The 27,121-nt window shown below is 59.9% G+C and overlaps 1 protein-coding gene across 1 annotated transcript; it reads right to left on the minus strand.

Moving 5' to 3' along the window:
- Positions 1 to 1,098: 1,098 nt before the first annotated feature.
- Positions 1,099 to 27,121, minus strand: MMEL1 (membrane metalloendopeptidase like 1). Its single transcript, XM_032494986.1, has 23 exons — positions 26,968 to 27,121; positions 19,407 to 19,484; positions 18,642 to 18,701; positions 17,658 to 17,819; positions 17,306 to 17,386; positions 14,807 to 14,902; positions 14,235 to 14,353; positions 13,605 to 13,670; positions 12,140 to 12,274; positions 11,958 to 12,047; positions 7,452 to 7,588; positions 7,005 to 7,098; positions 5,482 to 5,610; positions 4,982 to 5,080; positions 4,426 to 4,509; positions 3,923 to 4,026; positions 3,585 to 3,643; positions 3,184 to 3,303; positions 2,602 to 2,735; positions 2,435 to 2,500; positions 1,937 to 2,032; positions 1,408 to 1,484; positions 1,099 to 1,335 (listed from the first exon to the last, which is right to left on the minus strand). The coding sequence occupies exons 1-23, from the start codon at positions 27,119 to 27,121 to the stop codon at positions 1,236 to 1,238; spliced, it is 2,340 nt and encodes a 779-aa protein (XP_032350877.1). The 3' UTR covers positions 1,099 to 1,235.

Consider the following 27,121-nt stretch of genomic DNA (forward strand, 5'->3'; position numbering starts at 1 on the left):
TGAGAACAGGCCCAGGGTGTGGGAGACCAGGGCAGGGATGGGCTCTGTCTGACGGTGAGGAAACTGCCCAGGCCCCAGGTGGGAGCCCTGCCTGAGGGGCCGAGGTCAGAACTCCCGTCTGGTGGGAGCTAACTGGCTTTCCAGGGAGGGGATGGTTTCTGTTCCACGCACTGGGGTCTGGTGGATGGTCAGGGACTTTCAGGGAAAGGGCTGCTCTGCGGGAAGGACCTTCACTCATGTGAGAATCATCATTTGTGCCCTCCTGGGCGTGGTTGGCCTGGGGGCGAGTCTTGGACTAGCTGGAACGTCCAGCTCCCCCAGTGCGGATGCCACATATGATGGGGCAACAGGCAGAACTCCTGTCCCGCTCCCCTCAGGGGCCCTCTCGTCTGAGTGAGTTCGCATGGCCTTCTCAGCACCTCCCCTGTGTCCCCTGGCCCAGGCCTGGATGGCCACAGTGGCCTTCCAGCTGACCTCTCTGCTCTCCCCTTCCCCCAACAGACAGTCTCTGTGGTTATTTAAAAACTCAGGGCAGGTGACAGGGTTGCAGCGGGTTAAGCTCACTGGCTCCCAGTTACACAAAACCCCAAATCCAGATTCTGGGCTGCGTCTTGGGTCCCCTGTGCCCACCTCCTGGACCTCCGCTCCTTCCTGAATCAGTAGCTCCTCCCCCTTAAACGTGGTCCCCCAGGGCGGGCATCCGGGGGCATCCTGCTCAGTGCTGTGTCCCCAGCACAAAGACCCTGGGGAGACTGTCAGGAATGCCCACCGCCTCCTGGTTGAAGCAGTCAGCAAGCGGCAGAGCCTGGTGCAGCCCAGGAGAACTGGGCACTTTCTGGGGTCCTGTCACCCTGACTGCCCTTCCTGGGCACTGCCACACAAACACAGCAGCCAACGGCTTCTTTAAAGCATTTACTTAGATCAAATCTGAAGCTTGTGGACAACTGAGGAGGACGCGCTTTGGAGAGCGGGCGGAAGACTGATAACCGTGTCTACGGGGCTGCGGTGGGCGGCGGAGGGGGCGCTGGGCTGGGTTGCGCTTATCCTGATGGTCACCCCCGATGGTCCAGGGTGGCGGCTGCACTCCAGGCCGGGCGCGGAGGCAGGGAGTGGTGCGGGTCGGCCACTGGGCGCGGGGCGCACGCCGGGTCCCCACCAGCTGCACTGTCTCCGCGAGGACCAGTCACCTCCTGGTGGCGGGTGGCCGTGGGCTGCACAGCGTGGCTTGGCCTTGGCTACCAGATGCGGCATCGCACCTTCGGGTGCATGGGGGTGCCCGGGGCACAGTGGAACGCATCCGCGAATGCGGCCAGGTTTTGCAGTGAGCCCAGCACCCTGCGGGTGGACGGAGGGGCCTAAGAGGGTGCCAGAGCAGGCGCTGGGCGCGGGGAACCGAGGGCCACTTGCCTGTACTTCAGGGGGCTGTGGACGTCAGTCTTGATGGACTGGACGGCGAACTCTGGCCGGTAGGACCCGCACCACACCTGGGGGGGGGGTCACGAGAGGCATGGCTGCGGGACGCGGTGGGTGGGGCAGGCCTGGGGGGATGGGAGGAGGGGTAAGGGGGGACCTGAGGGGATACTGGAGGGGGCTGCCCCGGCCTGAGGGCCAGGAGGTGGGGCGCCCAGCGGGCTGTGGCAGGGATGGAGTGTGGTCCAGCGCCTCCTGCCAGGCCCCAGCTGCGCTCTCCTGGGTGGGGAGAGGGAAGCCAGCTGATCCTTCCCCCCCTCTGCAGCTACATCTTCCCCAGCTCCAGCGCCCCTGCCATCCTTTTGCCCGAGGAAGCCTTCCTGGCCCGGGAATTCTGGTTCTGCCTAGCTTGCCTGCCCACGGTATCCCCGGAGGCACCCCGCAGCCAGGGCTCTCCGAGGATCTGAGCTGGGAGCCAGTTCCTGGCCGGTGTGGGGGCAGGTGGGACGGGGGCTCGGGCTCCTGCCTGGGCATAGCTGACGAAGAACAGCTGGGTGTAAGTCAGCTCCAGTCCTGGCAGCTGCCGATCCTTGCCGCCCTCTGCCATCCACTTCAGGTAAGCCTGCGGGCACCAAGTGGGGGCTGGGCCCAGGCCTGCCCTCCCTCCTGGGGGCAGCACCAGCCTGGCCAGGGCTCCGGAGTCCTTGGATCAGGGCAGAATGGAGGTCTGGCTCCCGGGCCTACCCTGGTGGGGGTCCTGCCTCTGCTGTGCAGGGCCCTCTGGGTACCCCCAGAGACGAGGGCTCCCTGTCTTGATGACTCAGTGGCCATCTGAGAACGACACCGGCGGGGCTCTGTGGGGACTCACCGCCTAGGCATCCTGCCATATGGCACCCACCCAGAATGGTCTCCAGACGCCCAGTGCCCGAGGCTGTAGGTGCAGGGGTGCTGCTGAGGCTGACGGGTAACCTGGGCCCAGTTGCTTCCTTCCTAGCCTCCTTGAGGGGCCCCCGCACGGACCCACCTTGTAGGCCTGCCGCAGCCCTCCATTGTCGGCGATGTTCTCCCCGAGCGTGCTGAAGCCGTTCACCTGCTCGCAGGAGACAGGATGGCGGGGCAGCCTGGGCGCCCCTCCCCTGCCCTCTCCCTGGGCCAGGGCTGCGGCGCGGGTTGCGGGCGGTGGGGGCTCACGTTTTGATCTTCAGCCACATCCCAGGAGTAGTTCCCGTACTGGTGGACCATGCACTCCGACTGCTGCTGGAAGTGCTGGGCAGAGAAGTTGCTCCACCAGTCCAGCATGTTGCCATCCTTGTCGAAGTTCCGGCCTGGGGGGTGAGGGCAGGGGGGCTGCCCTCGGGGCCTCTCCCAAATGCCCTCCCGGGAACCCCAGTGTCTAGGGCTCATGTTTGTGGGAGAAAACGGGCCTCTGAGGGGCTGCTCAGGCTTGGGGAGGAAAGGCATCAGTGGTGTCTGTGCCACCCCGAGATCAGGGCCTGGGGGCTCGGGTTCCAGGATCCTGCAGGCACTGTGCACTCTTGACCCTTGCTGGGATGTCCAAACTCTGTAAACCCCAGGTGAGGGGGGCACAGGGACCCTGGGGAGGGTCCTCCAGCACGTGCCCTCTGAGGGTCCCTGTGGTTTAGCCCCGTGGGAAAGCCAGCCTCCCTGGGGTGCAGCCGGAGGCCCCTGGATCCAGGCAGGGGCCCCGCCCTGCAGCGGGAGGGGTGCGTTTGTGACTTTGAGGTGCAGCTCTGACCCCCAGGCAGCCCCTACCGTTGTCGTCAAAGCCGTGGATGATCTCGTGCCCGATCACCATCCCAATGCCCCCGAAGTTCAAGGCCTGTGGCTGCTCCTTGCTGAAGAAAGGGGGCTGGAGGATGCCGGCGGGAAACACTGCTCCGGCGGGGTTGGGGAGGGCAGAATAAACTGTGAGAGCGCACATCTGTGCCCCAGCTCAGGGTGGGCACCTCTAGGAGTCCTGTCTTCAACCCCGCAGCCCAGGGGGGAGAGGTTACAGCACACACCCCCATTTTACAGAGGAGAAGACCGAGGCTCAGAAGCCAGAAGGGCAGGGCTAGTATGTGGCTGACCCAGGACTCTGGATCCTTGTACCATCCTATGCTGCCTCCAGTCTCCTCTGGCACTGGAGGGATGGGGGCAGGTGGGGAACGTACCAATCTGGTTTCGGTTTGGGGAGTAGAAGGCGTTAACCACGGCAGCTCCGATGATCCAGCTGTGAGCAACAAGAAGGTCACCTAGAGCCCCAGTCTCTGGGGGCCCTCCCCTCAGGGCCCCCTACTCTGCTGACCAGAACCCACCCCGTGGGCCCAGCCATAGCAGCCACGCCACGGGCCCAGCGCCACCAACAGCCAGGGCAGGTCTGGGCCAATCCAGAGATCTGGCACGTCCCTGGGGCCCCATCAGCAGAAGGTGGGCAGGGGGCTTTGAGTCAGACCCACTGCCGTCCCCAGCTGTCCTGGCCCATCGGTGCCCACATGCTGGCGCCACTCACACGTTCTGGTCCACCTTTTCCCGAAGCTTCTTAAGGCTTCGCTGGGCGCCAGCCTTGAGGTTCTGCAGACCGTTCTCAAAGTACAGGTCCTCCGAGAAGTTCAGCTACAGGAGAGGGGTGGTCACTTACGGGCATGTGTGTGGGGTCCTTCAGGGGCCTGGGGCAGGGCGTGGTCAAGGGCAGCTGGGGACTGGCCTTGGGACCCACCAGGCAGGCCCACACGCAGCCCACAGGCTCTGGGTGCAGGGGGACTGGGGCCAGCCCAGGCTCCGCACATTTACGTGCGTGGGGGAGACCCCAGTCCCTCCTGGCCTCAGTTTCCCCGTCGGTAACAAAAGGTAATGCTAGGACCCCAGCAGGTGGCTAGGTGGCTGAGTTAGTGATGGAAAACTACCCCTCAGGTAGTTGAGGGCCCATGGTCCATGGGGGCTGGTTCGGGGCAGGCTGGGTGGGGGCGAGGGGACGGGGCTCTTGGGGGCACCCCGGCTGGGGATGGGGCACACTTTGGAATACTCCTCATCCAGGTGTCTGTTCTTCTCCTCCAGGATGTAGTCGGGGTACCCAATCTGCTCCCGGATGCTCATGGCCTGGGGAGGAGGTGGGGGGCCGGTCCGTGCCTGCCACACAGAGAGCATCCTGGCTGTGCCCTCCCCGCCCCTGCCATGTGGGTAAAGGGCTAAGGGACTGAGCACTCCGTGCAGGCTGTGGGGACATTAATGGGGACAGAATGTGGAAGGGTGCAACCAGAGACTGAGCTTCTGTGCCCGCCAGCCAGCCACGGGTCTGGGGAGGAGGCCAGGCAGAGCTGCTCAGCTCTGTTTGTCACCCTGGCCCCGAGGGGCTCCTGTTCCCTGTGTCCGTGGCCACCCCCGAGTGCTGGGGGTCTCCTGGGCCTCGCTTTGGTCTCGCCTCTGCCCACAGTCCCTTCCTGAGCGAGCCGCCCAGGCTCACTGTCCTCGTGTCTGAAGTGGGTGTGGAGACCCTCACCCCAGCCCCTCGCGCTGGGGCTGCCCTCTCCTGGCAGGAGGCCCTGGCCGGGGGACTCCAGCCCCCGCCCACCTTTTCCTTGGCTTTCTTCTTGGATGACTCGTCCATCCAGCTCAGCTCGTCCAGGGTCTCCAGGAACACTGCCCGCATCTTGCTGATGAGCTCTCTGACCTGGGGGAGTGCACGGCCCTGCTGCCTGGAAGGCCAGCACTGGGGTCTGCAGGGGGCGGGCCTAAAGCCTCGTGTGGGCCGCCCCGAATGTGCTGGGGGTTGGGGGTGGGCTACGGCCCCCGGGACAGGGTCCCCGCTGCTGCACTGTGTCCGAGGTGGGCCTCGGGCCCGCCAGCCCCTGCACGCACACCCTGTACAGTTTCTGCCCTTCCCAGGCCTGCAGGGGTGGGGGCCGCTGGCTGGCAGGGGGCCCGGGCTGCGGGGCAGGCGAGGCTTCCTTGCGCCACTGAGCACGTGCGTGCTGCTAGAGCCAGCTCCCCTCGCCAGGAGCCCAGGGTCACCGTGCTGGGGTGGAGCTGTGACCCGCCCCCCGCCCCCACTGCCTCGGCCAAGGCACCCACGGCGCGCTTGCCGTCCTCAGGGAAGGCCTCCCGCACGTAGAGTGAGCCCACGGCGCTCTCCATGTTGCTGTTGACGTAGTTGACGCACTCCCGCCAGCGCACCTCCTCCACCGTCGTGCCGTACAGCGCCTGGCCGCCGTTCATGTCACCATGTCACCGCCATCGACCTCCCCGTCCTTGGCCTCAGGTGCCCAGCGGCCAGTGCAACATGGGCGAGCTCGGAGGCTCCCTTTGAACACTGGGCCCAGGTGTGCGAGGGCCGGGTGTGCAGTTTGGAGGGGACGGCTCCCCACCCAGGCCACCCTAGGGTCAGGGGAGGGTGGGGGCACTGCTCCACCCTGAGTTCTTCCTTGTCCCGTCCCTGCCACTCAGGCCTGGCTGGACTCTGCTCTCAAGGACTCCAGTCCCAGCCCCGAGCACAGGCTGGCATTGACCTTGGGGGCCTTGTCTAGCTCAGCCGAGAGCCAGCAGCTCCCTGGGCCCCGGTTTTCCCATCTCCAAGGTCTGATGAGGATGTCTGCCAACCTGTCCCCAGGGACACAGGCCACAGGATGGAAACGTGTCCCCCGTCAGATTTCTGGCCCCAAATCTCGGCCAGCCTGGAGCTCTGCCCGGCATCTGACCATAGGTTCTTGGGCTGCAGGGTTTCCTGCCCCCTAAGAAGTCAGTGTGACTCCTTCTCTGTCCTCTGAGCTCTGGGACTCAGCTCCCCTCCTGAGTCTTGGCCAGTAGAGTCTCCAGCCCAACAGGAAGGCAGGGGGCCTGACTTGCCCCCAACCTGTCCTGCCGCCATCTCCCTGGTCAGCGTTGGACCTCTGCCCACCCCACATCTCTGGTGAAGAATGTCAGAGTCCCCTCTGACTCCGCAGGTCCTCATCCCCTCATCCACACTTCAGCTGTCTGCTGTCAGCACCTCCATCTACTGCTGATGGCGCGGTCCAACCCCCACCCCCACCCGGATGGTGGCACCGCCTCCACTCTGCCCGTGCCCCCCAGCAGCAGAATGGCCACGCTGCAGGACATCAGGCTTTGGCTCCCACTCTTAACGCCTCGGTGGCTTTTGCTGCACGTGGGATCCCATGCTGCCCTGGCCCACGATTGCCCCGCGCACCTCCCGCCTTGGCCTCCCTTCCTCCCCCCTGTGTGGCTCCGTGTCCCCGCCCCAGGACCTCCGCACGAGCTGTTTCTGCTCCCTGGGAACCCGCCCTCAGTCTCTTCATGCCTGGGTCATTCTTGCCTCAAGGTCTCCCTGGTCACTCTCACCGAGAGGCTCTCCCTGCTCGCATCTCTTCCTTGCCCCCCGTCCTACTTGTTGGTTTTGGGAGAGTAGGTCTCCAGTTTGCTGACTGCGTGTTGTTCAACTGCCCCATGAGGGCAGGTGCCTGGTCAGCCTCAATCACGGCCCTGGCCCCAGTGTGGACCTCGGCGCTTGGCCCACAGCAGGTGCTCAGTGTCAGAAATGAGCAAATGACAAGCCAGGCTCGGCACAGGGGCGAGAGCCACGCACGTGGGGTGTCTCTCACCTTGCGGTAGTTGGCACGTGCGTCCTTGAATCGCTGGCTCAGGCTGCTGATGCGGTCCAGCACCAGGCGCCAGACCAGGTAGTTCTGCATGGTCCTGGGGCAGGAGGCAGAGGGCGGGGGTGGAATGGCTGGGTCGTGTCTGCCCAGGAGAGGATATGGCTCATGGGCCCTTGGGCAGCAGGTTCCACATCCAGTAGGGGTTCACGGTGGTGCAGAAAACTTCAAAGACAACCCCTGGATACACCCTGCCTGCCCCTGGCCGCCTCAGGAGGGGCTCACAGCTCTCATGTTGGGTTCCATTGACCACTATCGTTTTATCCCATCGTGTCCCTCAGGCCTCAGAGTGAATGCTCTCTGGGGTCCTCTCCTGAGAGGAGCAGCTGCTGGGAGTGGGGAGGGGGGAGCAGGGGGAGATGCGAGGCCTCTCGGGCTCCTCCTCGGCCTCACCTGGCTGAGTAGATGTCAATGATGTCTTCCAGGTTCTGGAGGTAGGGGGCGCCATAGACCACCACCTCTTCATTGGGCAGCAGCTCGATGTTGACATGGGATAGCACAGACTGAATGAAGAGGGTCCAGTTAAATCCCTGGGGAAGGAGGGAGTGGGGAGAGAGAGACATAGTTCTTGGGCATCCAAGAAACCCAGCCCTCACCAAAGAACATTCAAGAACTAAGAGGAGGGGGAGGGTATAGCTGAGTGGCAAGAGTGCATGCCTAGCAAGCATGAGGTCCTAGGTTCAGTCCCCAGTACCTCCACTGAATAAATAAATAAAAATCTAATTACCTCCCCCTCGCCAAAAAAAAAGTATACAGTGCTATACATCAATTGTATTTCACTAAACCTGGAAGGAAAAAAAAAAGCAACAGAGAAGGTGCAGGTAATCAAAATCAGGAAAAAGGCGGACGTCACTGCCGAGCCTACAAACCATGAACAGAGATTGTGGCAATCTATCTGAGAGCTCGAGCACAGCGGAAGACTCCCGGGAGAAGCACAACTTAGCAAAATGAAAGAAGAAATAGAAAATACAGTTTTATATGTAATAACCTGGATATTTAATTTAAAATATTCCCACACAGAAATTTCCAGACTCATCTGGCTTCTCCGGTGGATGCCATCTGACATTTAATAAAGACACACTGTCAAAAAAAAGAAAAACCAAAACACCACTAACTGGCTGTATTCTGGGCTATCGTCCTCATTAATACCCCGAATAAAACATGATTCTTAAAGAAATACTGTCACTCTTACTCACTTTCCAGAGAAAGGAAAAAGAGAAAACTCAGCCTGAGTCGTGAGGCCAAGAATAACCTTAATACAAAATAAAGACATTGCAGAAAAAGGAAATAATAGGCCAGTCTCATTTACTGTAATTGGAACAAAAAAATCTAAGCAAAATAGTAGCAATTGGGATTCACCCACACCTGCATGAAACAGACAATGCAGCGCAGCCAAACTCGAATACAAGTGTGGCGCAGCATCTGAAGATCAAATCAATACAATTGACCATGGTAACTGAATAAAGAAGGAAAATCACGTGGTAATCTCAACAGACGCAGAAAAGGAATTTTAAAAATCGACTACTCGTGATAAAGATGCTCAGCGAATTAGAAACAGAAGATACACTGCACGATCTAATAAAAGGATCTGAACAACTGCAGCAGTGACAACAAACAGAAACCAGTCCAGCAGACAAAATCACAGGGCGAAACGCTGCAGGCTTCTCCTCTGAGCTGGGGAAGGAAACAAGGCATCTTCTGTCACGACGCCAGCTCTAGGCTCAAAGCCCTAGCCAGTTCAATAAGACAAGAAAAAATAAGTCAATCAGGATTGAAAGGGAAGAAATAAAACTTATTTTTCACGAAGGACAGGATTCTGTGTATGTAAAACATGAAAGGACGAACTCTTAGAACCAAGATGTGCATCGAGTAAAACTGCTGGATACAAAGTATTTCCGGATGCTAGCAACGCAACGGTAAGAGCAATGACCAAATGACACCACTTACAATAATACTAAAAAACCAAACACCTAGGAGCAAACCTCACGAAAGATGTGTACGGCCTTGAAATTGAGAAGTATAAAACATATTGAGAGAAATCAGAGAAAACATGAATATCTAGAAGTAAACGTCCAGAAGGGTCACAGATCAGGAGACTCAGCCTTGCGAAGGCGCTGCTCTGCCCCAGATGGATGCTCAGGCTCCAGGCCGTCCCCAGCAGAATCCCAGCAGGACTGCCTGTGGAATTGCCTAGCTGACTCTGAGTCTCCTAAGGAAATGCAAAAGGCCAAAAACAATCATTTTGATCTTGGAGAACAAAGCTGGTAGACTTGTTCTATTGGATGTCAAACCGTGTCACAGAACGGCAGCAGCGGAGACAGTAGGGGCCGGCGCGTGGACAGACAGGGAGGCGGAGAGAGGTCAGAAGTCCAGGTGCACACGCCCGGTGCACACACACAGACACAAACAGGCACGCAGGCGCGCACACACACACACAGACACGCAGTTTTTAACAAAAGCAGCACACAGCACAATGGCTAATGAGGGAGACTTTTCAGTAAATGGTGCTGGACGGTCTGGACAGCCACAAGGAAGAGCTGAAACAATCCGTCCTTCTCACTGCGTGCAGAAGCACCACCTCCAGGCGGACTGTTCACCTGACCGGCCTTGGCAGGCAGAGATTTCTAAAGCGGAACACAGAAAACACAAGCCAGAACGAAACTCTTGCCCCATCTTTGTTCCGTTGATAAATTGGACCATTTTTTAAAAAAAAAAGGACTATTTTAAAACCCCTTTAGAAAAGAAGCAGTACAGGGTAAAACAGCAAGCTGCTGAGCGGAGAGGGGGGTCTGCTCCGCAGAAGCTGACCAAGGGGTCCCACCCAGCACATACAAAGAGCTCAGCGTCAGCGAGAAGAAGGCAGAGATCCCAGGAAACAATGGGCAACAGACTGGAGCAGACACTTCACAAAAGGGGGCCGCCGCTGGCCAGTCAACACAAAGCAGAGGTCAACTCCGCTGGCCACAGGGAAAGTCAGACGCAGCCCCGATGGAGATCCCACAGCACATCCCAGATGGGCTGAGATGGATGGGACGGACCCCGCTGAGCACTGGGGAGTGTGAGTCTGTGCAGGGACGCTGGTGTGACCCGTGAACGCTGGACACGCGCCTGTCCTATGACCTGACAGGGATGTGCGCGTGCACGTGCCACAAGACGTGCCCGAGAATGAGCGTAGCAACACTGCTCAGAAAAGTCCAGAGCTGGGACTGACCGGAGGCCCAGCAAGAGTAGACCAGGGGCTCAAACTGCCGTGTGTTCTTAGGATCGGCGTGAGTGACGAGCGAGAGAGGACATGCGACGGGAGGATGGTGAGATGCGGTCTCACCCACAAAATGGAGAGCGAGAGAAGCCAGGTGCACACTCGTAGGGGGAGCATTCAGCTGGTGGTCGCTTTGCGGGGAGGTGGGGGGACATGCGGTGGGGCATCAGTAACGGCTTAAGTCCTAAGCTGAGCCATGGCTGTGCGGATGTGCGCGTGTGGCAACTCTAAACATGGTAAACGTGTTATAATCCAGACACCCCAAGCCCTGGGTCCCTGGACGCTCCCACACGCCTGCTCCAGGGCCGTCTCCACGCACCTTCCGGCTGTTTGAGGCGCCTCCTTTCCCTTTCCATATTCAGTCCGCAAGGCCAGTGGGTTCTCCCTTCCAAACAGATCTGGAAGCCACCCCTCTCAGCACTCGGCTGCCATGTGTCCCAGGCTGCCACCCTGTCCAGCCTGGGCTGTGCTGCACCCTCTGGACCCCTCTGCCTGCCTCTGGCCCTCAGTCCCTTTAGACTGTTTCCTCGGCAGCCAGATCCCATTCAGTATGAGTCAAGTCCTGTTCCAACAAAGCCAGTGCCTTCATGACGGCCCTGGAGGCCCAACGCAGTCCACCCCTCCCTCTCCGGCCTCCTCCAGTCGCCCTGCAGCCCCTGCCTCAGCACCTTAGCACTTGCTGTTCCTCCCTCAAGACCATGCCTGGCCCTCGTCCAGGTCTTCTCGGACTCAGCCTCCGGGCTGCCCTCGACTCCCCCCTGCCTGCCCTCTGACACGCTCTGCAGGCCACTTCTCTTTTCCCTGACCCGAGCTCCAGGCAGGGTTCGCGTGCTTTGTTCGCTGACGGAGCTGGTGCCAGAGCAGGGCTGGCCCCGCCTCGTGCCTACCTGAGGGGTGGGCCAGCCACTGGGCTGTGTGGGGGAGGGCCATCACAGCAGGCCGCCGCGGGGAGCCGGGAAGGAAGGGCAGGACGGGGACCGCAGGGCCTTCTGGGGCCCCAGGTGCCATGAGCCCTGGGCAGGGGCTCCCCTAAATTTTCCCATCTTGTTTCATGGCTCTAGACACTTAGCCTTTCTGGTGGAGGCAGGGCTTTGGGCCCTGCCTCCGGCCTTGCCTTTCTCCCTGTGACGCTGGGCGCTCGCCCATCGGCCCCTCCTCCCTCTGGCTTGAGCCCCCAGTTGCCGCAGTCGGTCCGCGGGGCCCTGAAGCGTGTTCCGGCCCCTCCTTCTGCAGCAGGAGGCCCTCCGACTGCTCGGCTGGGCTGCCCCTCCCCAGCCCCAGCTCCTAAGCAGAAGTCCTGGCTGGAGAGGAGCGGAGGGTCCAAGGGCCTGGTTGTGGGGGGCAGAGCTATGGTGGGGTTCTGAGCGGGCCTTGGGGACAGAAAGCCCTGGGTGAGGGTCTGCCCAATTCAGGCGGGCAAGTCTGCAGCCCTTCCCAGCCTGTTACCTGCTCAGAAAAGGGGGACCTCACAGCAGCCACCTCAGACCGGGTGGCCCCCATCCCCAGACAGCCAGCTGACCCCAGCTGTCCCGGCGTGGAAACGTCGTGGTTTGGGTGACCAGTTCCATGGCCCCTGCTCGGGTGGGTGTGTCTGGGGCTTACAGGAGAGCAGTAGGGGCGGCGGGTGGCCCAGGCCTTACCTTCAGACCGAACTTGCCCTGGAGCTCCTCCAGGTCCATCTTGCAGTACAGGGTGGTGACATCATGCCGCTCCTCCTGGGGGGCTGTGGCCTGCACCAGGCGGGTGGGTGGTCACATGGGGCGGGGTGGTCAGGTCAGGGGACACTTCCCCCACCCCACCCCGCCCAGGGCCGCAGCCTCACGTTGGCCAGATGCGTCTCCAGCTCCAGCACGTGCTCCATGTCCTCCCGCACCAGGTAGCTGTTCGTAGGAAGATTCAGGTCTGCCCGCAGCATTGTGGCCACCGACACCATGAGCTGCAGGTAGGCTTCCCGGACCTAGGCCAGAGGACGCAGGACACCGTCTGGCGGCCTCGGCCACTTTGCCCCCACGGAGCTCTCTGTGGGGGTGGGGAGGGCACATGACACAGAGCAGCCCTTGGAACACTCGTTGGGTGCAGTTCTGGACGGTCCGTGCCCCCCAGAGCAGGGCCCTCAGTGCTGGGGCTCACACTCCCCAGCAAGGCGGGGTGCTGTGAGCTCCGTGGGGGGACCGTGCCTACTTCCCAGACCTGCACAATGGAACCCCGTGCAGATACTCGGGCCGGGCTGGGCTCCCCTCCCCGTCCCTTCTGTGTGTCACCCTGTCCCTGAGCTCACCCAGGGCCCAAAGACCTATTCTGGTGGGCTGCTTGGCTGTCTATAAAGTGCTGGGGACACAGTGGCTGCTCAGCAAAGGCCCAAGGTCAAGGGTGGGCTGCCTGAGCCAGGCTCACGTCGACCTGGGCACCAGGAACTGGGTCCTGAGGATGCATGCCGTCTCGGACCCGCCTTCTTCACGGCCAGTCTGGGAGGGGCTTTCCTTACTGCAGGCAGGGGCCGCGGAAACCACCTCCGCCGAGTGACTTGGCCTCGGGCTGGGCTGACCCCCCAGGCCAGGCTTGGCTGCAGCTGTCTGGTCTGACCGGCGGCTGCCAGGCTCAAGCCCTTCCAGGCACCCAGGCCCGGCGGCCCTGAGCTGGGCTCCCTGGTCTGCTCTCCTCGTCCCACTGCCTCACTTGTCTTTCCTCTTGGCTGGACCCGTCCTTCACAGCCCAGCTCACAGCCCGCCTCTGCCAGGAGGCCCCCCCCCCCCACGTGGCTTCCTGGCTGTGGGTCACGTCACCTCCTGCCTTTCCAGTTTGCTCCCCATCCTTCCTCCCCGCTGGCCCTGTCCTGTCTGCCTTGCTGCATGTCTGGTTCCCCATTTCTCTCCTCCCAGGTACAGGAGCAGGATGGCTCAGGGAGCAGGCCCAGGGCCCAGGCAGCCTGTGCTGGGATCTTAGTGAGCTGGCAGCGTGGGACCGCAGTCTGGCTCTGGTGAGATGGGATGACACGTGTACCCCTCAGGGCTGCTGGGCTGGGCTTATCCCTGAGCCTGGCTCCAGGTGTTCAGGGACACCCTTATGATGGTGACAAAGGCAGAGGTCCTCATCTGCATTCCTAGCCCTCAGTGCCAGGCTCGATCCGCATGGGTGCCTCCAAAGGCTGGCTTTGAGGGCAAAGGTCAGGTGGACACGCAGGGAGCTGGGCCACAGGTGGGCCCGAAGTGATGGGAGGAGGGCAGTGCCCAGAGCAGAGGAGGCTGGCAGGAAGGCGCCAGGGGGCAGGTCCGGCAGCCCTGACTTACCTTCTGGTTGTTGCCGTCGTTGAAGTAATATTCTCGGGACGGCATGCCCAGGGTGGGCTGGTCTATCTGGAGACACAGAGTGTGGGAACCTGGGCATGGAGCGGGGGGTCCCCACAGCCTGGCCAAGGCGCTCCCAGCCCTGCCCCTGCCCCCTACACCGCCCACCTGGAGTGCATGCTGGCGGTGGGCCCGGGTGCCCTGGGGCTGGGCTGTGGGGGGCTGCGGGGTGGCGGGGGTGGTGCGCGGACCACCCGCATGCCTTGCTGTGCTCCCCACTCCCGGAGGGCCGTGCACGTGCCACCCAGGGTCCTGTTTGGCCTGCTAGCTGTGGCCAGCATTGGCTCTTTGAGGTCAGGTTTCCTGCACCGGGTGCCGAAGGCCTGGACAGACGGTCCCGAGGACCATCCCGGCACCTGGGCTGCCCCTTGGTCGGGACACAGGCCTCAGAAGGCCCGACCTGGACCAGCGGCAGTGCCAGTCCCCTGAACAGCAGAGGTGGACAAGAACCCGGCCCCGGGAGCACACTGAGGGCACACCCGGCCCCTCTGGCCACATCTCCCCACTGCGCTGCGAGAGCGCCCAGCCAGGCACGGGGGGCCCGCCTACCCCGGCCCCCCACGCGGCTCGTACGTAGATGATGTGCTGGCTGGAGTTCTGGTCATCGTTCCAGATGAAGAGGTCGATGAGCACACGCTTGTTGAACTGCGCGTTCATCACGGCCAGCTGCTGCTCCAGCTCCCACCTGGGGCCTGGGGGGTCAGCGCCCTGTGCTGGAGACCCGCCGGGCCCCTCGGGTCCCAGCCCAGCCCTTCGCTGGCTGGTGAAGCCTGGCCTAAGCCCAGAACTCCAGGGCACAGGGGACCCCTGCCAGGCTCACGGCAGCGGGCGCACTGGAGGGCCTCGGGGTCATGCTTCCCCAGATAGTCCACGGGGAGCCCCCCTGTGTGCTGGGGGCTGCTGACCACTTGGTGACCCTGCCCCCTGGTGCAGAGAGCAGAGCATGTGCTGAGAGCTGGGAGCCTGGGTCCCTCTCTAGGGCGCTGGAAGGGATGCCTCTCTGCAGAGCTGGAGAGGACCAGCCCCACGGAGCCCGCCAGCCGCGGGAGCAAACTCCCCGGCACGGGCCTGGAAGGCCTCGGCTCCGAGGAGCCCCAGGCCCAGGGCCGCCCATCTGCGCGAGGTGCCCCCTGCCCTGGCCTCACCTATGCTCTCGTTCCACTTGTCCATGGCCACCGGCCAGCCTCCCACCGCCTCTAAGATGTCCAGCAGGGGCTGCGAGTCTCGCTTCTCTATCACACCTGGGAAGGGGGAAGCGGTCCCTCACCAGAGGCCCGGTGGGTGTGACACCCGCCTTCATGCACACCTCGGGGTGCTGCCTGCTCAGCACACAGCCCCGCCCTCCCGTCACACCCTGTGGTGCAGGACTTGGAGAGGCCTGGAAAGAGCAGGGACGGGACACAGGCGGGAAAGGGGACAGGGAGTGGATGAAAGCACAAGGGCCACCAGGACAGAGGGTGCGGGAGGCAAGGCAGGCGGGCGGGCGGGTGGTGGGTGAGGAGCCAGCCTGGGGGGCCTGTGGCCAGGAGCAGGCGCAGCTCAGAGCGGCTCAGAGAGGCCTGGGCAATACTCTGAAAGGGGCAGAGTATTGTGTGCTCTGCAGGGGTGAGGGACCAACCCGGCTGGGAAGCCCTCAAGACCACCATCTCCAGCACACACTGGACAGAGGACAAAACATAACTTTCCCCGCGTGATGTTGATCTGGCAGGAAGTCTGGGAGAACTTCAGTCAAGAACCAAGTGAAGGGGGGAAGAAAGGTGGCCCACAGAGGGGCAGAGGTGAAGGAGGGCCTGGCCTGGCCACTTGATCTGGGGAGACTCGATGAGACGGGCCGTGGGCCTGGGTGAGCTCCGAGGCTCACTAGAAGCAGGGTGTCCCATGTGGCCGGTGGGGGAGCAGTGAACTTTCTTTTTTTGGTCCTGAGTCGGAAGCAGGGACTGAACTCAGGGAGCCGCCAGTGATGGGTTAAGTCCCGGCCGTCTTGGGCTGATGGTTACAGGAGTTACTGTTCAGCTTCCTGGCTGGTTCCTGTAGGTGACGGATGGGCCTTCTGGCTGCAGACTGTGGCTCAGAGTTGTGTTTCTATACATGGTCTGGCCACCATCTTTTTGTACATTCAGTCTCTCTAGCCAACCTTCCCGAAAGGTGGGAACACAGGACATCACCTTCACCTGGCAGGTACTGGCCAGACTGGATGAAGTGACCCTCTCCTCCCACGGGGAGAAGTGCGCAAGCCGGGGACCCCACAGAGACACCCCTGAGAACGCTGCAGTCCCTACCGTCGGGTGCCCGGAAAGAAACCTCGCCCTCTGGGAGACCCTCAAGGAAATAGCCTCGAACCCCGGTGCCAAGGAGAGGGAAGCAGTCCCCCCAGAGTACAGACATATGCATACACATGCAAACTTACACACAGACGGACATACACACATAAGACACATACACACAGACACACACAGACATATGCATACACATGCAAACTTACACACAGACGGACATACACACATAAGACACATACACACAGACACACACAGACATATGCATACACATGCAAACTTACACACAGACGGACATACACACATAAGACACATACACACAGACACACACAGACATATGCATACACATGCAAACTTACACACAGACGGACATACACACATAAGACACATACACACACACACGTATACACATACACACACATGCAGACATACGTACACATACATACAAAGACACACGTTCCTACATAGACACAGAGACATATACACACACATGCACACATATGCCTACCCACAAACACATACACACAGACATATATACACATCAACAGACCTACACACACACACACACACACGCACACACACTGACGCTGGCAAAGATTCTTGACCAGACGTCAGTCAGGCTGGGCCCGTCTTGCTAAACGCAGTTTTAGCAAGAACTCTGTGCAGTCATTTGAACCAGAACTCCCCGCTGCGAGTCTGACCCCTCTGGAGAGCTGATCAGGGTCCTTGGCCCTCTGTCCCCCCAGTGACTTCTGACCACCCGTCTGCCTTCAGCATGAACCCTATTAGCTTCGTTTAACCAGATCTGCACCCCACCCCGTTGCGGATGTCTCCTTTCAGTGATTTTCCGTTGTGCGAGCGCCACCTGCTCTGGGGCCACGCCTCCCCACCTGCCCACACTGCATCTGGAGTGGAGCCACATCCCCTGCCCCTCTTGCAAAACCCCACTGCAGTGGTCCTGCACCTGTTGAGATGGCCCTGAACAGTCTGCCTCACTGTCTTTCACATGTGTCATGAACAGGCATTTTAACACACGCACGCACACACACGCGTGCACACACACATGCAGACGCATGCACACGTGCACGCACACACGTGCACACACACGCACATGCACATTCCCTGGGGCTCCCAGCAGGCCCCCCACTGTCTTCCTCCTGCCTGAATACAGTGCGGCCTGCTGACATCAGGGTGTGAGCTGGTCATGGGCAGCTGGCAGTAAGTCCGTGCCCCAGAGGGAGCCTGGAGCCAGCAGCCAGGTCAGGGCAGCACACAGCCCCCTGGTGTCAGTTTGGAGTGGCGGCCACTCCGCCCTGCTCTGCAGCAGGGCCGTGGGGTCCCGGGGCTGGCGGCAGCCCCCCCCCCACTCACTCTCGTTCACGCAGGAGCGGTACAGCGTCTTGGCCTTCTGCACGGCTGGCCGGTCCTCGGAGGCGGGATTCTCCAGCACCCCTGCGGGCGAGGAGAAAGCCGGACACTGGCCTGAAGTGGCTCCTGCGGGGCCCCTGCCCCTGCCACACTGAGTCAGAGGCGGTCCCTCTAGCCCTGCGGGGCCTTTATCCCAGGGGGACCCTCTCCCCTGTGCCCGCTGGACCGGGGCGGGCTCGGCGGGCTGTGCCCCCTCCCCACCGTGGCCAGGCGCACAGTCGTCCCCCCGCCCCGCCCCGAGAGCCGAGCAGGCGCACCGCGCACCGGCCGCCCCCGTGGGCGCGGCTGCTGCCACCTTTGAGGATGATCTCCAGCTCGTCTCGGAGGATGTCGAAGATGCTGTATCGTGAGTTGGTCTCGGGGATCACGTGGCGCCGCAGCCAGCCTCCGCACGCGTACTGGTAGAAGTCGTTGCACGGTTCCTTGGATGGGTCCATGTTCTGGAGGATCCTGGCGGCTGCGTGTCCCGGAGCGGGGAGAGGGGAGACCCCGATGGGCTGCGGGGTGTTCAGTCACAGCCCTGTGCCCCTGGGAGTCAGTCACCCCGGGGAGGTCGTAAGCAGGGATTTCAGTCCCAGGGGGATCACTTAGCCACGCGACCTTGGACCCCTGTGAGCTCGCTGATCCTCCATTTCCACACCCGCAAATCCCAGCCAAGACTGCTCCGCACACAGGAAGGCTCAGCTGCTGGCCCCGCCCCTCGTGCCCCCTCCTGGTCACCGTGTCTGCAGGGTCTGTTTTCTGTTGGAGGGGAAGGCTTTGTCCCCAGGCGTGCAGGGACAGTGGGGCCCCGAGGCTCCCGGCAGAATGCTTTCAGTAGAGGTGGCCGGGATGGACACCCCACCCCAGACCGTCCCTCGCGTCCTGTTCCACTTGGCTGGGAGCTCGCTGGAGCGCACTTCTGAGTTTTTACACTAGCGTTTCTTTGCATCATTTTCCCTGTGTTTTATCTGCCAACAAGGGCACACGGTGCCCAGTTCTAAGGCAAGTTCCTGGGAGAAAGCTTGAGAGTGTGTATGTTTGTGTGACCTTCTTCCTGTAAATGCAGAAAAGGGCCTCTGGGGTCCCACGCCAGCTTCGCCGTGGTCACAGGGGCCTCAGCGGGCAGCGGGGAGGCTTCCTGGGGGGCCTGGGCGTGGGGGTGAGAAATGGGAGCAGACCCCTTTCCTCCACCTGCCCTAGAGCCCCTACCTGCACGCACGCCCGGGGTCCGCTCAGCAGCATGGGGGACCCCAGCCCTGGTCGGGGTGTGGAGGGCTGAGAGGGAAGCGGGCCTTACCTGCCATCACGCAGCCAGGGGTGGTGCAGACTTCAGCCGCCTCCTTGCGGGTTTGGATGTCTGCAGGCAAGGAGCAGCATGAGCACGTGGAGAGGTGGGTCAGGGCGCAGGTGGGGTGGGGAGGAACAGGGGTGGGCAGGGTTGAGCCTCAGTGCCACCCCCACCCCCGTGGTCGGTCCAGCCCAGGGCCATGAGGGCATCTGGAGGGCAGCCCGCATGCTCCCCGGGTGGCCTGTGCCTGGGGCCTTGAGTGAAAGCTCATTCTGGCTTGACCTCGTCAGTGACCTGGGAGACCCTTTATACTCTCTCCCTCCACCGACCTCCGCAGCTGCCCAGGCCCCGGAGGGCTGAAGCCAGCCATTCTGCCCTCCTGCCTGTCTGCTCAGCCAGCTCTCACCCTGTCAGGGGTCACCTCCTCCAGGCAGCCTGCCTGTGCTGCCCCGCCTTTGCACGCCCTTACTCTCTCCCAGCCACCCCACCCCCTTGCCAGCTGGTTGTATCAATGTGTACCTGCCGGCCCTCAGGAGCAGCGCCCAAGATCCAGGAGCAGCGTGACTCCTACTGGCTCCCAGGTGCCCAGGAGGCAGCCTGCGTCCAGCATCCCTGCCTCTGTCCTCTCTTCCCATGGACTCTGTGGCCCCACCCTCCTGCTGCACACCCCGGGCCTGACTGCCAGCTCCCCGGCCCTCCACTGGTGGCCCGGACCATGGGGGTGCAGTTCCCTAGCCCGCCGCTCAGGCATGTTGGTAGGGAAGGCAGGGCTACCTCTGGATGCTCGTTTTATAATGGTCTTCTTTTCCTTTGAGAAGCAAAGCCGGCTAGTAAAGAGTGGCAGCTGCTTCCCTGGGGAGAAACACAGCACTCAGCTCTCCGACTCCAGCCACCTGTTCCTGGGACGGCACTGGCATTCTCCTGCAGTGGGGAGTCCGGGGTGCTCCGGGGGGGTCCCTGCATGGGGCTGTCACCTAGTGAGGGCTGGGCACCAGGGAGTCAGGACATGGGTAGCCCAGTAGAGCTCAAATCTGAGCAGAGGGGGAGGAGGGCTGTGGGGAGGAGGGGGCTGTGGGGAGGATGGGCGCCAGGAGGAGGGGGCGTGGGGAGGAGGGGAGCGGGGAGGAGGGGCCTGGGGGTGGGGCCTGGGGTAGGGGTGGGGAGGAGGGGGTGTGGTGTAAGTGGGAACTCCGTGTTCTCTAGTAATAATTCTGTAAACCTAAAACTGCTTCAAAATTTAGAAAAATGACTTTTGAAACAACCTGAGTAGAGGATCTGAGACCTGCGGAACCATATTAAATGGCTTAACATTTGTGTAGCTGGAGCCCCAGAGGAAGACTGTATGAGTCAGGGCATTCGTTGAAGAGATGATGGCCAGGAATTTCTCAAAACTGACGAAAGACATACACCTACAGATGCAAGAAGTGCCGTCGATTCCAAGCAGCATGAGCACGGAGAAAGCCACACATGTAGCCGCACCACGGGCAGCTCCCCGAGAACCAGAGGGAGAGAAGCAGCCAGCGCAGGGAGAGGACATTACATCAGGGGGGCAGCAGAAAGAGGCATGGCTGGCTTCTCGTCATGAAGGATGGAGGTCGGAAGACGGTGGCACAGACCCTCGAAGGAAACAGACCGCCAACTTAGAAAGGATGCGGCGAGAGCGAAGCAGACACCGCAGGTAAAGGCTGCGGGGATGTGTCTTCATTGTGCACTCAGCACAACACATGCTAAGAAAGGCTTCCCGCAGAAGGAACAGGCGGTCGGTCGGAGGCCAGGTTGGCGGGAAGGAACCATGGGGCCCAGGAAGGGAAACTCAGGGGAAATGGGGTGAGTGAAGTGTGGTGGGGACCCGGCAGTGCCTCCGGTGGATCTGCTCCCTGGCTGGTCAGAGAAAACCAGAACAAACGACCAGCACCGCAGGGGCCACGTCCCCCCGCGTCCTCGGCAGCTGCCAGCCTTCTGGTTGGGGGAGGTTCCGGGGCTAAGTTTACCAGATGCTCCAGCTCAGGACTGGCCGGAGGACACAGTGGGCTCTGGAGGTGACACTTCCAAAACTGAATTAGACGGGGCAGTCGTGTTTTGCTCATCACCCTTTACCTTACGCCGCCTCGCCTAATTGTCACAAGAAGCTCGCGCGTGTCGCCACCTCCATCTCCTGATGAGAGACCTGGCGGGCACGTGGGGCGGTGCGCCCGAGGCCAGTCACCAGCAAGGGGCGAGGTTTGGGCTGCCAGCCCCCGTGTGTAACCTCATCCAAACGCTCCATATTTCTGAGCAAGAGGAAAACCAGACCAACGAGGCCTGCGACACAAAGGCTGCATAGAAGCGACATCATCCCCTGACGCCGAAATGGGGTCAACAGGGCACGAAGCAGACAGGCCACAAGCAGGGGTCTCTCCCCATCAGCTCCCAGCAGCTCTCCCTGTAGCCAAGGGACACCTGGCTACTCTTTGTTCTTTTGACGTTTGCTTGAATAACTTCTGTAATGTGCTAATTATTTGCACGTAGACTGTCTATATTAAAAGAAAAACCAAACTGATGTTCCCTTTGAAAGTCTTGTCCTCCTAGAGGCTAACCTTGATGTGAGCAAGTTGTTTCTTCTTCCTGTCTCTGTCTCTGTCTCTGTCTCTGTCTCTCTCTGTCTCTGTCTCTCTCTCTGTCTCTCTCTGTCTCTGTCTCTCTCTGTCTCTGTCTCTCTCTGTCTCTCTCTGTCTCTGTCTCTCTCTGTCTCTGTCTCTGTCTCTCTCTGTCTCTGTCTCTCTCTGTCTCTCTCTGTCTCTGTCTCTCTCTGTCTCTGTCTCTGTCTCTCTCTGTCTCTCTCTGTCTCTGTCTCTCTCTGTCTCTGTCTCTCTCTCTCTCTGTCTCTCTCTGTCTCTGTCTCTGTCTCTCTCTGTCTCTGTCTCTCTCTGTCTCTGTCTCTGTCTCTCTCTGTCTCTGTCTCTGTCTCTCTCTGTCTCTGTCTCTGTCTCTCTCTCTCTGTCTCTCTCTGTCTCTGTCTCTCTCTGTCTCTGTCTCTCTCTGTCTCTGTCTCTCTCTGTCTCTGTCTCTGTCTCTCTCTCTGTCTCTGTCTCTCTCTGTCTCTGTCTCTCTCTGTCTCTGTCTCTGTCTCTGTGTCTCTCTCTGACAGAAGTGGGCTATGGGGAACTCTCTTGGGATCCTCTCTGGGGAACGTATGCTCGCAGGCTGGTTGCCACACTGGTGTGGGCTGCGAGTTTACGTGACCCTGTGGTCAAGGAAACCCCAAGCCGGGAAGTTAATGTTCAGCAGCCCCAGGCCGGCAGCGCCCCAGCGCGCCTGATGGAGGCGCACACACACGTCCCCTGGAGGGAAACCTCAGCCCGAGGGACCTGGGGTTCTCGCAGGTAACGCCGATCTGAACGTAAACTTGGCTGTATGAGAGGAGGCTTCCGTGAGTGAGAAACAGCAAACCGCAGGACTGGAGCCCCAGTCCTTCATATTTTGGGATTATCTGATCCAGAATGTGTGGAAGCTGGCATCACAGGCCGGGAACCTCGATGCCTCTCTGGCTCCGTGCCTTCGCACGCGGATGTGCAGCTGCTCCCACTGAAGGGCAGAGAGCCTTCCTCCCGCTCCTCACTGTGGGTTTGCCCCTGTGGCTCTGGGAATAGAATGAGGTGGAAATGAAGTACTCCGCTTCTGAGCCTAGGCCCTCCGAGGCCTGTGTGTGTTCTCCTGTCCCCTCGAACTTCTGCAAGGAGAGGGGTGTGCTTGCTGGTCCTCGGAGGAGGGTGAGATTCACGGCACTGGGCCTGACCCTCAGCAGCGGGCCCCGGCCGTCCCAGGTGTGTCGTGACAAATAGCTCTTGTTTTATGCCCCTGAGTGTTGGAGTGGTTTGTCAGGCAGCAACAGCCAGCCAGTGCAGAAATAACCCAAACGTGTTTGAATTATTGAAAGAAATAAAAATTAAAAACAAAGACAAAGAAGATTTGCAAATGTTAGCTACTGTATATAAAAATAGATTTAAAAAATGGCTTCTGTATGGCACAAGAAATTCAGTATCTCGTAATAACCTTTATGAAAATGAGTGTGAAAATGAATGCATGTATGCATATGCCTGACTGGGACAGGGTGCTGCACACCAGAAACGGATGCATGGTTACTGACGGTACTTCAGTTAGGGAAAAAAGGCCAAGAAAAATGCATCTAGGCACAGCCAACTGCTGTAAACCAAAGATAAAGAGAGCATCTTGAGGGAGGCCCCGAAAGGGAGGCACCTACTGGTGGGGGGGCGAAGCTGGGAAGTACAGCAGGCTCCTCGTCAGAAGCCACGTGGGCCAGAAGGCAGCAGAGCGACTGAGAGGGAAAAACCTTGTCAACCCAGATTCTATGCCCGGAGCAAGTAGCTTTCAAAATGCAAATGAAATAAAGGCTTTCCCAGACAAATGAAAGCCGAGAGAGTTCTTCCCAGCACACTCGCACCGCAACAGGTGCTCAAGGAAGCTCTTCAGGAAGACCGCGACGCAGGCGGGGATCTGGGTCTACACCAAGAACGAAGCGCACGCAGACGGTGAAAAAAGAACGGTGAGCGAGACGGTGAGGCTCACCCAGACCTAGGGTTCGTGGAGCTCTGGAAAGATAATTACTTCACACTTGTGCGGGCCCCTTCACATAGCACACCTGATAGCTGCCTACAAACTGCTGGCTCTCAGGCATGGAGAGCATCCCCCGGAGGCGCGGTGAGTCACGCGGGGTCAGGGCCGGTACACACGAAGTTCGGGGCCGTGTCCCAGGTTAGGAACTGTCAGAACGGCATTTCCATCGGAGCTTGGGACCTTTGTAACCACTGGGCAAGATGAAAAGTGGCTGTTTTTAAGAACTGTTTGAAGGGAAGGTCAGAGAGGAATGGAAAAGAACTTTGAAACTGAGAAATGTCATTTGAATGGCCTTGAACCCAGAGTATGTTATCGTGAGTGACATCTGCCAACCGTTAGTACCCTGTGCCCAGGCCGCATGGGATGACATCCCACACTGAACTAAAACACGTTTTATAAGCACGAGATTGATATCTGAGATGGATGAAGATGGGCCTGTGATTAACTAACTTGACAGGAAAAAAACAAACTGAAACAAGTTAGCTCCGAATGATGAGAAAACCGAGCAGCAACAAGGACAGGAAGTACGAACCAGCTATCGCCCGTAGAGCAGCTGTGAGAAGCTCTCCCCCGCAGAACTCCTGTGACGGTGAGCACGGATTTGTCCCAAAGCAACAGCACACCTGCCCGGGCCAGCGGAAGCCTGGGCACTTCCATCTGCCTCCCAGTCGGGATGTCAGGAACCATTCTGACAGTGAGTCAGCGACACAGTCCAGTGTTTTATTATTAAACCTGGCCACAGACAGCATGACAGACATTTTTAAAAGTGTTCCTGATGTATGAAATCACCGAGCCCTCAAGGGAGGTTCTGCCATGTGTGCACTGTTCTGTTCCATTTTACAGATAAGGAAACTGAGGCACAGAGGTAAGCAGAAAGCCTTCCAAGGTCACACGGCTGGGATGTGGGGCTGGGGGGTGGGGATGGCATCACCAGCCAGGCTGTCGGCCTTCGGAGCCTGGTTTTTAACCGCAAACCAAGAATGCTGCTAAGTGATCTAACACTGATGACAAGGAGAGAAGGTCCAAAGATAAGGTTTAGACACATGAGGGGACACTCCAGGCCAGGGGTTGGCAATATTTGTCTGTAAAAGGCCAGATAATAAGTATTTTAGCCTTTGTGAACCACCTACAGACTGATCTATTCAACTTAGCTCTTGGTGCGTGAAACCATCCACAGGCAATACAGACATGAATGGGCACAGCTGTGTTCCAATAAAAAGTTATTTACAGAAACAGGCAGGGGCCAGGTTTGGTCCCTGGGCCGTGGTTTGCTGACCTCTGCACTAGACAGTGAGTGTGGCTGTTTCCGAGGAGCAGAATTCCAGGGTGGGTGGGGATGCGGGCATGGCACCGGATTTCCTGCTTTAAATTTCATAAAGAATTGGTTTTCTGGAAAAGATTTATCTATAACTTCTGGAATAAATATGAAAAGAACAAATCTAAGACAAGCATTAAAAAGACAGTGATATAAAACTTCCAAGCCAGTGGAGGGAAAACAGAGTGAAAAAACAATAGATTGACCCAAAAGAAGGCAAGAAAAAAGACAAAAGGGGCGTGAGAAGCACGCAAGAACAGAAAGAAACAAGCGTTTCAATGATCACAGTGAACTAAACCCTTCCGGTAAAAGACAGGCCAAAATCCAGCTACACACGCACCTAAAGCTAACGAAACAACGTTTGAAAGAAAAAGAATGGAAAAAGTAGACAGCAAATGTTAACTCGTATCAGCAGAACAGAATTTAAATAAAAAAAAATGAAGGCAAAAGGCACTGTTAAGCTAGAAAGGGTCTCCACGCAGTGACACACAGTGAAGATACGCTGATTCGAAATTTGTGTTCACGTTACAATGTAGACTTAAAATACGCAAATTAATACTTGACATAAAGACAAGGAAAGTTGTTAGTTCAACTATCAGTTTGCCCCAGAGGGCAAGATTTTAGCACATGGGTCTTTGAAAAATGGAAAGAAAAAGAAAATAGAAAAAAGCGAATATATAGAAGATTTGACCGACCTGACGAATAGATCTCTCTCTCTCCCTGTGTCTCTGCTCCCCCCCGGCGGGCGGGGTGTTCCCTGTAAGCGCACACGGATTACTTATAAACCTGGCCCTGTGTGAGCCCTAAAGCCTCAGCAAACAGCAAGGAATCAGGTTCACATAAACCACGGTTTCTGATAACAATGCAGTTAAATTAGAAACCAGTTAAAGAAGGCAATTAAGAAAAATCTCCATGCATCTAGAAATTTAAAAAATGATTCCTAAATACATCATGAAGTGATGAAAAAGACCATAGCGGAAACGAGAAAGTGCTTAGAAATGAGTAGCAGCGTGTGAGCCCGTTAATGAGCTGAACCGGGACCTGAGGCCGCGCTGGGCTGCGGGTCCTTTCTGGGGGCGGGGCAGGAGTCCTGACCGAGCGGCTTGGCGGGCACCCCACTCGTGTTTAGGGGGCCGTGAGGCGGCGGCGGCTGGGCAGGGAAGGCCCCTCCTGTCAGGACGGAGCTGAGGAGCCCTGCGGCGGGGGTGCGGCCAGGGTCTCACCCCGTCCCCTGGAAGCCTCCAAACCAGGTGTTCGCAGCCCAGGGGCCCCCAGTGAGGCTCCCTGGGGTCTGGGCTCTCCAGGGCTCTCCGGGCAGCGAGCGATCGACCCCCCACCCCGTGCCCAGGGCACTGCAGGGTCCGTCTCTGCTGATAGGTGCCCGCAGGGGCCAGAGCCCGCCGCGGCTGGCACAGTCTGCCAGGCACCCGGTCGGGTGGGAGCAGCCCGGGCAGGTCCTGCTGCAGTGCCGGTGGCTCTGGCCAGTGAGGGGACTTTCTGGTAAGAAAGGCTGTGCTGCTCTATTGCTGAGGGCACCTGGTGAGCACCCCTCCTGCAGATCCTCGAGTCCTGAGCTGCGCCCCGCCGCCTGCCCCTCTGCTGGAGGAGCCAACTCAACGCGGGCAGCCGGGTGCGGCTGGGCTCTGACCTGGGCCGCCTGGTGCCCCGGTGCAGGGCCTGCTGACCTGAGAGGGGGATGGTCCTGGCTCCTGCACCTGGGCCTTGGTGGGGACGGGGAAGACTGTGAGAGGGGGTGCTCCCGCAGGGCGGCCAGCACCCCCCAATCTCCCTAGGACCCCAGCCGGGCCCCTCCCACCATTCTGCTCTCAGCAGAGCCTGGGAAGCCACGAGGCCCCAGGACCCAGGTCTTCAGAGGGGTGGGGGAGGACCAGGGGGTCCGCTCCGCAGGCCGGCAGCCAGCCGCGGAGAGGCCGGAGAGGCCGGCTGGCGGGAGCGATGCCGCCGCGGTCCCCAGCGCTGGAGCGTGGGCTCCTGCTGCTGGGCCGGCCGGGAACTGCAGCGCCCCGGGCAGCAGGGCCGCGCTTCCAGCCCGGAGTGGAGGGGGCCTCACGGATGGGGCAGGGGACGGGTCTGCCACCTCTCAGGAGTCCCCCAGAGGACCGCCGGCTCAGAGCCTGCTGAACTAGCCTTGTGCCAGCCCACGCCTGGGCAGAGCCTTCTGGAAGGGGACCCCGGCCCCCGCAGGTCAGTGCCCCTCCTTCCCAGTCTGCAGCGCAGCCCTGCAGCCTCCGTCCCTGGTGCAGACCCTGCCTGCCGCATTGGACACTGCTGGCTCGCCCGTCCGGGGTGGGCGGGCACGCAGACCTTCCGGAGGTTGGGGAGGGGCCCGCAGCAGTGAGCAGGGTGCTGGGTGGCGGGTCTCGGGGAGGGGGCGCCCCCACTCACCTCTGCTGTTGGCGTAGAGGAGGCCCAGGGTCACCAGGGCGCCTGTCACCAGGAGCAGGAGCAGAAGCAGCCCCCACTCCAGGAAGCCTCGGTGCTTCGGCCCCGACCTGCCAGTGAGCTCCACTGTCCCCACTGGGCTCTCAGGCTTTCCCAT

The sequence above is a fragment of the Camelus ferus genome, chromosome 13 (assembly GCF_009834535.1).
Source record: "Camelus ferus isolate YT-003-E chromosome 13, BCGSAC_Cfer_1.0, whole genome shotgun sequence".
In the NCBI taxonomy this organism is placed as follows: Eukaryota; Metazoa; Chordata; class Mammalia; order Artiodactyla; family Camelidae; genus Camelus; species Camelus ferus.

What these genes read in the sequence shown, in the direction of transcription:
- MMEL1 (XM_032494986.1), bottom strand. Translation starts at nt 27,121, where the DNA reads ATGGGAAAGCCTGAGAGCCCAGTGGGGACAGTGGAGCTCACTGGCAGG. An exon ending in CAAGTGGAACGAGAGCATAG is followed by an intron (nt 14,354 to 14,806) that starts GTGAGGCCAGGG and finishes CTGACCCCCCAG; the next exon opens with GCCCCAGGTGGGAGCTGGAG. An exon ending in GGCTGCGGCAGGCCTACAAG is followed by an intron (nt 2,033 to 2,434) that starts GTGGGTCCGTGC and finishes TGGTGCCCGCAG; the next exon opens with GCTTACCTGAAGTGGATGGC.